The 13,222-nt window shown below is 56.1% G+C and overlaps 1 protein-coding gene across 1 annotated transcript in view; it reads right to left on the bottom strand.

Annotated features, from left to right (window-relative positions):
* CUL7 (cullin 7) overlaps window positions 1–13,222 on the bottom strand; it is a 40,293-nt gene that overhangs the window by 19,927 nt on the left and 7,144 nt on the right. The window contains exons 2-8 of the mRNA XM_077814198.1: window positions 10,574–11,180; window positions 8,625–8,779; window positions 7,484–8,002; window positions 7,090–7,225; window positions 3,958–4,142; window positions 2,156–2,516; window positions 1,733–1,922 (exon numbers count right to left, since the gene is read on the bottom strand). Of these exons, the coding sequence (XP_077670324.1) occupies window positions 1,733–1,922; window positions 2,156–2,516; window positions 3,958–4,142; window positions 7,090–7,225; window positions 7,484–8,002; window positions 8,625–8,779; window positions 10,574–11,168 (2,141 nt within the window). The 5' untranslated portion in view covers window positions 11,169–11,180. The remainder of the gene's footprint in view (window positions 1–1,732; window positions 1,923–2,155; window positions 2,517–3,957; window positions 4,143–7,089; window positions 7,226–7,483; window positions 8,003–8,624; window positions 8,780–10,573; window positions 11,181–13,222) is intronic.

The raw sequence follows: 13,222 nt of genomic DNA, 5'->3' as shown, positions 1-13,222 counted from the left end.
CCACTCAATGTGCAGTGGGAGTCAAAAAAGCGAACAGAACATTGGGAATCATTAAGAAAGGGATAGATAATAAGAGAGAAAATATAAATCCATGGTACGCCCACATCTTGAATACTGTGTGCAGATGTGGTCACCCCATCTTAAAAAAGATCTATTGGAATTGGATAAGGTTCAGAAAAGGGCAACAAAAATAATCAGAGATATGGAATGGGCTTCCATATGAGGGGAGAGTAATAAGACTGGGACTTTTCAGCTTGGAAAAGAGACGCCTAAAGGGGGATATGATAGAGGTCTATAAAATCATGACAGGTGTGGAGAAAGTAGATAAGGAAGTGTTATTTACTCCTCCTCATAACACATGAGCTAGGGGTCACCAAATTAAATTAACAGGCAGCAAGTTTAAAACAAACACAAGGAAGTATTTCTTAACACAACGCAAAGTCAAACTGCGGAACTCCTTGACAGAGGATGTTGTGAAGGCCAAGACTATAACAGGGTTCAAAAACGAACTAGATAAATTCATGGAGGATAGGTCCATCAATGGCTATTAGCCAGGATGGGCAGGGATGGTGTCCCAAGCTGCTGTTTGCCAGAAGCTGGGAATGGGCGACAGGGGATGGATCACTTGGTGATTCCCTGTTCTGTTCATTCCCTCTGGAGCACCTGGCATTGGCCACTGTCGGCAGACAGGATACTGGGCTAGACGGACCTTTGGTCTGACCCAGTATGACCGTTCCTATGTCCTTATCACCTTCTCTGGTGAGCATCTGGGCCTTACGTCTCACAGGGACCTGTCTGGCTTCAGCTCCAGCCACCGGTTCTGGTTCTGCCCATCTCTGCTAGACTAATGGGCCCATTAGCGCTCACGTTTTCCCCCCGGGAAGGTCCTTGCGCATCATGAACAAGTCATCCCTTGGTCGCCAGGTGTCCACACAAGGTATTGGGAAACCGGACAGTGGTCAGAAATGAGCTACAAGTATCCAGGGCTGGAAAACCAGCCTCACAGCAAGCGACTAAAGAAGCTGGATCCTGGCAGCTCCTTGGATGAAGGGTGAGGACACCTACTCGCAGTCTGTAGGCACCTGCCCAGGGAGAACGCTGCTGACATGGGGGCTCTTGGGCCCAGCAGGCAGAGGGGGAGGAGAGCCATGGAGAAGCTCAAACGGGAAATCAGAGACCTGTTTACCAGGGAGGGTGACCGGCCATGGGAACAGCGTCCCAGGGATGGGGCAAGTCTTCCAACGCTTGCGGTCGCTACGCTGGGAGGGGCCATCTGCCTGAAGCCCACCCTGCAGCTCACCCACCACTGACGGGGCTCCATGGTGCCACTTTCCCAGGAGACTTCAGACCTGTGCAGGAGTCACTGGGTGACGATCTCTGGCCTGCGCGACACACGGGATCAGACCAGCCAACCACAATGGTCCCTGCTGGCTGTACAACCAGTGACATGTATCTGTCGCCCTCCTGCCCAAATCCTTTGTACGTTGCTGTAGCTAGACCATAAGCGTCTGGAGCCAGGATCGTGAGCACATCTACTCACGACTGGCATCCCCTGGCTCTACTCTAATAGAAACATCACCCAGGGGTAATGCCCGCGCCAGAGACAGACGCTGGCTAGCAGCCGGCCCCTGCAGACAGGAGCAGCTGGTTTTCCTGCCCCATCTCTCCAGGGAGGCACGGGCCTGCCATCTCCAGGTCTGGGCGCGCCCAGAGGACCCACCAGAGAACTGACCTGATGGTGAGTCCCTCAGGTTTGATGACCTGCCGCTCTCGCCCGGCCTCCTCCTCCAGAGTCTTGATAATGAACCTGAGCCCAGCTAGCTGCAGCCCCACCTCGGAGCTGGACCTCTGGATCAGTTCCACCACCTCTGCAATCCGCTCCAACGAGCTCTTCTTCCCCGACCCCTTCGCGCTGCACAACACTGGCCGGGACCATAACACCCGTCAACCCGAGGCTGCCCCACGAGCCCTCCAGCCAGCCCCTCCCCACGGCGCTTCCCCACCCCCCACGGGTCGCCCCTCTTCCCGACCTCTCCCCGAACCAATCGCTGGGTCTCCCCTGCCCAGACCCCCCTTAGCCAGCAGGGACCCGCTTTAGCTAGAGCCCAGCACCCAGCCACTGCCGCACACGGCTCCTTCCCCAGCCGGCACATACCCTTGGCTTTCTCCTCTGCCATCTCCGGGCAGGCTAGCCCCTCCGCTCGCAGCAGCTCGGTGAACAGCTGGCAGTCGGATTTCTCCGGGGGGGCTGGGGCAGGCACTTTGGCAGCAGGAGGGTCTTTCTTTGGTTTCTTGGACACCAGGGATTCGGCGCACTCCGAGGGGGCTGCGTCCAGCCCCAGGCCGCCCGGCTGCGCCCCCCCTGGGCGGAGGAAGTACTTGCTGTAGACATGGGAGCTGTGCAGGTCACTCAGGGTGCAGCCCTGGCACTGCTTGCTCAGCACCCGCAGCACTTGCTGGGCCAGCTCCACCGGTACCGACAGCTGGATCAGGGCTTCTTCGTCCAGCTCCGACAGCTGGAAATGCAGGGCCTGGGTTAATTCTCAGCAGCCCGATGTCCCCAGGCCAGCCGGAACCGAGCCGACACGGGGAGGTCCCCAGGCCAGCCGGAACCGAGCCGACACTGGGCAAGTCCATCCAGAATATCCCCAGGCCGGCCAGAACCGAACCAACCCTGGGCTAGTCCAAACGGAATATCCCCAGGCCAGACAGAACTGACCTGAAACTGGGCTAGTCCAACCAGGATATCCCCCAGCCAGTCAGAACAGACCCTACACCGGGCTAGTCCGACCGGGATATCCCCAGGCCAGCCAGAACCGAACTGACACCAGGATGTCCCCAGGCCAGCCAGAACCGAACCGACATCGGGCAAGTCCAACCAGGATATCCCCTGGCCAGCCAGAACCGACCCGATACAGGATGTCCCCAGGCCAGCCAAAACCAGACAAACCCATTTCTCGTCCTACAGTCTACATCCCAGTGGTTGCTGACAGCACCTACCCATGCCTGTGACCTTCCCATCCGGAGTCTGCTGGACACAGTTTCTCTACCTGGACCTGGGCCAAGCTGGTCTCCTCTTTCATTCCCTCCCTCTTTTCCATCCGTACTCCTTGGTCCTCCCCTCACCTGCCCCCCCACCATTCCCCCTTACTCCCCCAGTTCAATCTCTCCTCCCAGTCTGCTCCGCTCTACCCAAGGCTCCCCAGTTCCCTGTTCCACTCCCTCCCTGCTTCCGCCCGCAGCTCCATCCATTCCCAATATGTCAGCCCCCAATGACCAGCTCCTCTCAGTTCCCCTCTCTTCTGGTCACACTCCTACACCATGCCTGTCCCAGAACAAGGGAGCTGGACAGGGTACACTAGCCATCCAGGACCCAGTACAAGCCGGAGAGTGACCTGGTTAGAAGTGCTCAGGGCTCCAGGCCAGGGAGGCAGATGTTAACCGGCAGCACTATGCAGCAGCTGAGTCCATCGCCTCCAGAACCCAGCTCGGAGCACTAACAGGAAGCGCACGCTCAAAGCAAGGGTCTGGGAGTGGCTGAGCAGCCCAGTGGCTGGATTGCAGAGGGGCTACTCCTCACAGACAACACCGCTAACCTCAGGGCAAGTCCGTGTGTTCACTGCCTGCTTAAAGGCATAGAAAGACAGACGCCAGCAGAGACTTTCTTTACCAGAATAGAAGGAGAGTTTGGGGAGCAAATCCAGACTGCTGTCATGAGTTCAGGGCCCGAGAGGGGTCGGTGGGGTACCCAGCAGCACTGAGCGGCTGCTGGCAGGCTGCCCTGGGACAGATAACTACTGTGCCAATAGGGCTGTCCTCTCCAGCCTGTCCTCTCCGGGGATAAACTGCACATGTAGCTCTTGTAAGACACGCTCCATGACGTGGGTACCCTGCAGCGGCGAAAGGAAAGCTGGGGCTAGCTGCTGTCTGATCTCCCCCAGTCCTGTCTCCCTTTACCTCCTGGTGCTGCCGGATGAGCTGGGCGATCTCCTGCTGCTCGTGCGGTTCTAGCTTCTTCACGAAGAAGAGCAGCTCCCACCACTCGGCCCGGCTCAGGGCCTCCGAGTCCTCGCTCAGCCGGTCTATCAGGTAGGGCAAGGAGTACAGCCCCCCAAGGGGCTTGCAGTAAAACGTCTGGGTCACTACAGGGGGGCACAGCAAGGCAGAGAGACTAACCCTGAGCACCTCAGCAGGACAGTTACCCTGCTGCAGAGCCACCTGAGCCAGGAGGGGACAGCTGGCCTGGGCTAGCCAGGCAGCCAAGGGAGTGTGGACCCAACAGGCTGGGAGCATGAGGTAGGGAACTCTTCAGTCACAGAAATCAGCAGAATCATCATTTCAACAGTTTTCAGAGTAACAGCCGTGTTAGTCTGTATTCGCAAAAAGAAAAGGAGTACTTGTGGCACCTTAGAGACTAACCAATTTATTTGAGCATAAGCTTTCATGAAGTGAGCTGTAGCTCACGAAAGCTTATGCTCAAATAAATTGGTTAGTCTCTAAGGTGCCACAAGTACTCCTTTTCATTTCAACAGTGTCACGCTCTGCAGTGAGGGGATGAGAGGGGGGACTCTGTATCCCACCAGCTCCCAGCTCCACGTCCTCCATTTGGTGGGAATTTTGACAATACAGTGTCATCAGAAATGGGTCTCGTTGTGGACCATTCAAAAGCCCTTTCCCCCACAGACACAATGGTACCAACCATGGCAAACCTAGAGCAATTATGTAGATGTACAGTCAAGAAAATGTATCAAAATCCCCTTTTGTTAATTAGACTTTAACACAGGGATGCACGGCTTACATTAAAAAAAAAAAAAAAAGGACATGGATCTTGACTAATCCTAGAGAAATTAGCCTTGACACATAGGACTAAAACATTTCTTCCTTAAAGTCATCCCCGGTCTCTGCTAGACGGGTCACTGATCCTCATCCACACCGCACTCACATTTCCGGCCAAGACAGGCTGTTGGCCAAACATCTGCAACATGGCGAACATGCAGTCTGTGAATGCGAGCATTTGATTATCTAAGGGATGGATTCGGGAGCAGATGTTGTTTCACACAGAATGGATGTGATCAGTCCATCCACCAAGACCCAGTCATTCCTGATAAGGGAGGGTAGTTTTGGACGCACTCTGCTGTTCCAGAGCCCTTCCATTGCTTGAACTGGCCCTCTTGCTAGCCGGTATAAATGCACCCTGCGTCGGTGGCAGTTCTTCTCCGTTTGTTTGCTTCTTGGAAAACACCTACCGATGTCGCTCAGCAAGTGTTGTCATGCTGGACTTTAAATGGTAAACGCCGTATTTATGACCTCATCAAGAATGGTCTCAGCCACTCCGAGTACCTTCAGAGTGAAGCGAGTCTTCGCCAGCTGAATCAAATGCCTGCCTGGAAGATAAGTTGGTCTTTCCAGCCAACCTTCCAGTAGTGTCACACTTCCCAGTCCTTCCTTCTCACTTCCCAGTCTCTTACTTTTATTCTCCTGTTCTTCTTTTATTCTATCACCTCCCCATACCACCTACCCCAGCTCTGGTTCATCCGCTAGCTCAACATCTAGCTTCTTCTCCTTCCGTCCGCCTTCTCCAACAGCTTTTTCCATCTGCCCCCTTTGGGGGGATTGCGAGCCCTCGCCCCAGCTCGAGCTGCCCACCCAGTGGCCGTCTCTCTCCGAAGGCCAGCATTCTGCGCGGCTTCATCACAGCTGCAGCTGGTTCCACGCCCGGGTCAGGGTTACTGCATAAGGTGCCACCGAGCGTTCTGGTTAACTAGCTCCTCAAAGATGCAGCTACTATTCGGTGCTCTTTGTCTCCCCACTGATGCCTAACAACGATCAAGACCAAATGAAAACCCAGGATTTTGAAATAAGTTGATCTGGGATTGTAATCAGCTCCGTTATGTGAGGTATGGCACGTAACTACGTGTATGCCATTCGCAAATGGATTCCAGTGATTGCTGGTTGGATGCTGACGTCTTAACCAGTCCCTCATTACAACTTTCAGCATAACAAGGAGACCTGTTAATAATACCACAGAGCTGCTCCTTTTTTGCCGATAATGTCAACTTCCCTTCAAGCACTTCTTCCACTCACAGTAATTTGGAACAGTAACAAAGGGAATCCGGCCTCGGTTCTGAGCACTCACGGATGACAATGCTGCCAGCTCTGGGCCACACTTTAACTTCGCGAGGACGGCACATCGACATACCCGTGTTAAAGCATAACTAAAAACCAGCGATTTTTAAATGTTCTCGACTATACAGCTACATCATTGTTCTAGGCTGGTCATATTTGAGCCCACTGTGTTGTTGGGGAAGGGCTTTCGAGAGATCCCCAACTCGACCCATTTCCGATGACACCGTGTTATCAGAATTTCCACCAACTGGAGGACCTGGAGCTGGAAGCAAGGGGGCAGCGAGCCCCTCCCCCGGCCATGCCACAGAGGGTGACATAACTGAAATGATGATTCTGTGCATTTTTACAAATCAAACAACACCTCCCTGGTCTTCCTGTCGTTCATCTACCCACAGAATTACCCCTGCTCCCAGACTGTGAGACAGGTCTGTCCCCAGGCAGGAGTGTGTGTGCGGCCCCCTCCCAGCCTTATTACCTTCTTCATTCGGGGTGCGGGAGGAGGGGAGTGGCGCACACTCCCTGGGCAGAGAGGGAAGGAAGACTTGCCGGGAGAGGACCCCACTGAAATGGGGGATGGGTGCAGAACCTGAATTCCCTTCCTCATGTGACCTGCTCCCCAAACAGGACCCTCTCAGGCTGCCAGCACAAATGCATGTCTCCAGAGAGGTGCCCACACGTTCCCAGCACCGGGCGCCTCCCCAGGGCTTTGGGGTGTCATCACTGACCCTGTGGGGCAAGGGAGTGCCCCTCTCTCTAGACGTAGGGACAGAGGCACAAACGACACGCACTTGTCCAAGGTCACCCACCAGGCCTGTGGCAAGGCCAGATGGCCCGAGCTCTCCACTTCCCAGGAATAGCTTGAGGTTCAGGTAAGACGAGGCCCTGCTAGCCCCAGCCCAGCATGTGCAGAGCAGAGGGCTCAGCCCAGCAAGCCCCCCACACCACACAGTGGCATGCACTCACCAGGGGTCAGTTTCAGGTTCTTCGTCAGGCTGGACACCTTTTCCTGGGCCTCCCGCTCCGCCTGGCTAGACGAACTGACAATCTCCACCATGTGCCAGTGCACCCAGTAGGTGCGGCCCAGTGCCTGCCAGTAAACCTGGGCGGGAGCCCAACAAAGCCGGTTACTGCGGGCAGCTTGCCCACAACCCAGGAGGAGCAGCTGGGCCCACAGAACCCCTCAAGCCAGCAGGAAAGCCGAAGACCTCCTCCAGAACCAGCGGCGCTCTCCATACCCACATAGGGACGGGACGCAGCCAGGCACCAGAAAGCTTCAGGCCAAGAGAGGCTCCCCCCGACACCGGGACAGGTGTCCACCATCCCTGGCCCAGCCCCACCCCTCTGCCAGCGGGAGTACCTGGACGGGCGGCGTGCCATCGTTGCTCTGGCGGAACTCGCCCTCATCCCCAGCGCTGACCTGCTCGTAGTCCTCCAGCATGCGCACCCGCATGCCCCGCACCAAGTTCCCCTGCATGTACTCCACATAGCTGCTGCGGCTCGGGAAGGCAGAGCGCGTCTTGAAGGCACTGGCTTCTTTCTGGGGTGGGCAGGAGGCCACCTGGACAGCGGCGCAGGCGGGAGCCTTGGGCTGGAAGATGGAGCGGACGACCCGCGGCTGCCCCTCCTGCAGGGACAGCAGCTCCATCCTCTGGCTGCGGTCCCAGCCCATCACCCGCACCAGCTCGGAGATGAGATTGGCCATGGCCATGCTGAACTCGAACTCCCGCTGCATGCGGCTCCTCTCCCCGACGTGGGCGCAGGGCACGGCGCAGTCCTGCCGCTCCCCGCCCAGCTCTGTGCTGCTGTTGAGCTTGTCCACGAGAGAGGTGACGCACAGATACCGCTTCACCAGCGAGAACAGCAGCTTCCCGGGGATCTGCAACAGACATGGCGTCAGAGCCACGGTATGAGAGCTCCCCAGCCAGACCCCCGGCCTGCCCTGAGCCACCCACACCCACCCTGGATAGGCCACCTGGCCATCCTGGGGCATCGCTACCCGCTCCTAACAGGCTTCCACCAGCCTGCCCACCCCGAGCCACCCCCACCCCTGCCTGCCCACCCATCCTGGGGCATTGCCACCTACCCCCTGGCATTCTACCAACCCTCTCCCCCGTTCTGCCCACCCTGAGCCACCCCCACTCGCCCCCCTGTCCTGGATAGGCCGCCTGCCCATCCTGGGGCATCGCCACCCACCCCCAACAGGCCTCCACCAGCCTGCCCATCCACCCTGAGCCAACCCTCCCCACATCCTGTCCATCCTGAGCCAACCCTCCCCTCCCCCATCCTTAACAGGCCTCTGAGCCAACCCTCCCCACAACCTCCCCTCATCCTGCCCACCCTGAGCCATCCTGAGCCATCCCTCCCAACCCCAATAGGCCTCTGAGCTCTATCCTGTCACCACACCGTCCATCTCCATACCAGACAGGCTCCAAGCCCACACCCAGTGAAGCCCCCTGCTCCTGTGCCCCTCCCCCCAAGCTAGCCAGCCCTGCAGGTACCTGGGGCAGGTGGATCCCCTCGAAGGACATGCAGTGCTCTTCGGAGGACGTGGTCTCCGCAAACAGCTCCAGGAGGGTGTAGCGACTGTCGAAGTCCATGTGTTGCTCAATGCCGTCCTGCTGGCTCAGGGACAGGAGAACGTAGGCCCGACTCCCTGCAGCCGCGACACACACCAGCTGAATGCTTTCCCTCCCACCTGCCCCTCAGGAGCATCTCAATCTTCGCAGCACCCGCGCCCCGTCCTCTCTCCATTTCTCCCAGCCCCCCGGTGGAAGCTCCCGGAGAGGAAACCAAGGGCTGGGATCCCAGAGATGTTTCTCAGATGTACCCAACCTGCAGGGTCTCTGGCTCGACCCATATTTCACTGTCTCAAAACCCAGTGCTGCTCATATTGCCCAGGAGAGGCAAGCAGGAGACAATAGCCAGAGACTGCAGTATGCCCCCCTCAGAACAGGGGGCTCATGTACAAAGCCAAGGAGGCACCACTGTACACATGGGCAGGGCCAAACACCAGCTGCCATCCCCTTCCCAGTACACCTGAAGACGACCCAGTTCCATTCCAGCTACAGAGATTGGCCTGAGCTGGGCTGTCCAGGTGAGTGAGATGCTGGCAGACCAGATGCCAGCTCATGCCAAGGCCCCAGCCTCACTGAACACTGACAAATACAGAGCTGGAAACCGGTCTGGCTCACCTGAGCATTAGCCTTGTTAAGATGAATAGTAGAGTTGTAATTATGTGTTTGATGCCTAGACCTTATGAATCCTGTAGGATGCTGCATGTATTGATTTCACTTACAATCTCTGTAGCCCGTGGTATGACGCTGTATTGAGTGTTCGCATTGCAAACCTCTGTACTTGTGTAACTCATCGAGCAGGAAAGGCAGCAGTAATTCAGGGAAAGTGCTCGTCCTGCACCTGAGGTGGCCCACTGATGGCAAGCGAGGCAGTGTGTACCATCCAAGGACAGAGACCTTGTTAACTGAATGCCTCGCTCCCTCCAGGAAGGGGAGACCTGCGCATGAACTCATCCCACGAGTGTGAATTCTGGGGCAAGGAAAGGGGATAAAAATCCCTGACAGGGAGAAACTGAGATCTTCTTGCTGTCCGGACTTGGAGGGGCAAAGGTTCTTAAACATGAGCAAGAGATCCCCATGCCACTTGGCCTGGGTCAGCCGTAAAGGACACACAGAGCTACTTATTACAGAACCTGATAGTACCTTCTTAAATCTAAGACTGTAACTCATTTGTGCGCATGTTTCCTGTTTTATCCTTGAAAATAACCCTCATTTCTCTTCTTAGTTAATAAATCGTTAGTCAGTTTATTACAGGATTGGCTACAGGAACTGTCTTGGGTTCGAAATCTGAGGTACAACTGACCTGGGTAAGGGACTGGTCCTTTGGGACTGGGAACGACCCGAATATTGTGATTTTCAGTGTAAAGTGACTATCACTCAGCCTAGTTTGCTGGAGTGCCCGAGGGGCCTGTCTGTGACTCCCCGGTAAGACTGTCAGAGTAGCTGAGGAGTTCACGCTTGTTTCTAATTACAGAACATACCGCTGGTCTGGGGCGTCTGCCCTGCTTTCTGACAGTGCCCTGAGGCTGGCACTCTCGGTTGTGAGCCGCTCCAGGCAGCGAGCACAGCTCTGTACTGCGCCAGCTGGTGCCATCAGACTGCAGGCTCCCGAGGAAGGGGCATCTGGGCATAGCCATCCATGCAGCAAAGTTGGACAGCATGCACAGTGCCCGCACTCGGGCCAGGACTGCCCAGGGACCTGGTTGGAGGAGGGGTGGCTCAGTCCCGTACACAGAGGGACTTGACCCCAGTTCCGAGTCCCTTAGCTGTTTGGAAAGGGCCCTACATAAGCTCCAGGATCCCCCCAGTACACCATGCTCAGCAGCTGGGCCTGGCCCAGCCCTTCTCTGGGGCTCCTCGCCAGGAGATCTCACCTGCATCGTGGGAAGCCAGGGCCCTCAGCATCTTGCCGGCGCTGCGGCGGATTTGCTTCTCCTCATTACACAGCATCTTCATCAGCAGGTCCAGGGCCCCGGTCTCCTTGAAGACGCCCGTCAGCGAGCCAATGCTGGCATAGGCGCTCAGCACGTGGATGGTGTTGAGGATGGAGGACTCCGGGCCCGTGGGCCCAGCCATCTGCCGGCCAGCCCGCTGCACCAGGTTCCTGACGTCAGCCTTCATCTCCAGCAGCGAGGCCTCGTCCAGCGTGACGTCCGGAGGGAACGTGCTGGGTGCCTTCTCTTCCTTCACCCGTTGCCCCTCGGGCTTCCTCTTGCCCAGCAGCGTCGGGCAGTTGGCATAAACCTCCTCTGCCGACATCCACATCAGGATGTTCTCCGCTTTGCTCTCCGCCGAAGAGGCATTGGTGCTGCTCCCTGGGGCCTCCTCCAAGCTGAGGATGCTCCAGCGAATCAGGTACTCGGTGTGGCCATCGTGGCCCCGGCGCTGCCGGATCAGCTCCTCGGGGTGGGCCTGCAGCTTGGGCCCCAGGTGCACGAGCAGGTTTCCGTTCCTCCTCTCGCCCACCATGACGGGGAACGTCTGTGCAGAGACAGAGAGAGGCAGGAGCAGGTTATGAGCTACCTAGGAACCCCAGTTGAGAGCCCTCCAGGGAAGAGCCTCTGGGACCCAGCTGGTAGGAGAGGGAGCTAGAGATGGAGATCTCCGCATGTCAGGCCTCCTGGCATTCTGCACCCCAGATCAGAGCTCTGTAGACAACATCCCCGCCAGGAGATGAGCAAGAGCTCCACATGCAAACCTAAACCTCCTATGAACCTAGGGCACAGCCCTGGGTTACTGGGGGAGCCAGAGGGTGCCAGATCCCTGGCAAAGCCATCCCGGTTGATGGAAAAGCCCAGCTAGCCCATCCCACAGGGAGCAGCACAGTCAAATGGACAGGGCACTGGCCTGAGACTTAGGAGACTGGGTTCTGCCCCCAGCCCTGCCACCGACTCACTGTGTCACCTTAGGTACGTCACCATCTCTGCATTATTGCCCAAGTGTACCATGGCCAAAGCCTCACCCTCCCATGCAGGAAAGCACGACTACATCACACTCATCATTCACAGCCTCCTCTGCCTCCCCTCTGCTCCCGGCTTCGGTTCAGAACCATCCTCCTGTGTGTAATTCCCTCCAGCCCTCATCCCAGCTGGACTCACAGACCTCAGCTCCCTGTAGTCCTCTCCTCCCTCCCTCATCTTATGCCACTGTCTTCTGTCTCTCCCACTGGTGCAAGAGCCTCGCTCTGCAGCTACTCCAGCCCTACAAACACTTGTGCACGTGAGTACTACCACTGGCTGCTCGCAGCAGGAAAGCTAAGCAGGGCATACACGTCCACAGGATTGAGGCCAAATATTCATTGGGTTATACAGGCCAGAGGCAGGGTCAGTTCACATCTAACAACAGGATATTGGCTGGGGTGGGCCAGGGCTCTTATTTCCAGAGACCTCCATGACATTTTCCGATTCGACCCTGGGGCAGCGGGCGGACCACAGAGTTCCCAGCCACTGTGGGCAGTGGGCTCCAGCTGCTAGCTGCCGCAGGTGAACCCCAGAGCTCCCAGCCCCAGACCCTGGAGCTCTGAGCCGTTGCAGGCGGCAGGGAGGATCCCGGGGCTGCAGCAGCGGTGGGCGCTAGACCCCCCCTCCTTCCCCATTTTGTCAGAGTTATTCTTAGTAAAAGCCACGGACAGGTCACAGGCTTCCGTTAATTTTTGGTTTTTTGCCTGTGACTTTTACTTAGCCTTACCTATGAGGGTCAGGAAGGAACATAAGAATGGCCATATGGATCAGACCAATGGTCCATCTAGCCCAGTACCCTGTCGCTGACAGTGATCAGTACTAGAGCTTCAGTATTTCCTCTTGTTTGTATTACACCTGGTGCCTATTAATTTCACCATGTGACCCCTGGTTTTTGTATTGTGGGAAAGGGCAAATTATGCGTCTCTATCCACTGTCTCCACTCCATTCGTGATTTATAGACCTCACATCCCTTCTTGTTTCTTTTCTAAACGGACCAGCCCTCATCTTTTTAGTCTCTCCTTGTACAGAAGCCTTTCCGTATCCTTGATCATCTTTGTTCCCCTTCTCTGAACCTTTTCCAGTTCCACCATATCCTTTTTGAGAGGGGGCGACCAGAACTGGACACAGTATTCAAGGTGGAGGCTTACCATGGATTTATATAGTGTCACTATTATATTTTCTATCCCTTCTCTAATAGTTCCTGATGCTCTGTTAGCCTTTTTGACCGCTGCTGTGCATTAAGCTGTAGCTTTTAGAGAGCTAGCCATGATGACTACAAGTTCTCATTGAGTGGTAACAGCTAATTTAGAACCCATCATTTTATAGGTATAGTCGGGATTATTTTTTCCAGTGTGCATTACTTTGCACTTATCAGTGTTGAATTTCATCTGCCATTTCGTTACCCAGTCACCCAGTTTTGTGAGATCCCCCCTGTGAGGCCTTGTCTACATGACACAGTTTTGTCAGCATTAACAGTGGAGGTGTACATATTGAAATGCTCCTCCCGCCAAAGTAAATCCCCTGCTACGCTGGCAAAATAAAACCACCTCAACGAACGACACA

This window comes from Eretmochelys imbricata, chromosome 3 (assembly GCF_965152235.1).
Source record: "Eretmochelys imbricata isolate rEreImb1 chromosome 3, rEreImb1.hap1, whole genome shotgun sequence".
NCBI lineage: Eukaryota > Metazoa > Chordata > Testudines > Cheloniidae > Eretmochelys > Eretmochelys imbricata.
The sequence above is the reverse complement of the archived record's forward strand: the minus strand, read 5'-3'. Positions and strand labels throughout refer to the sequence as shown.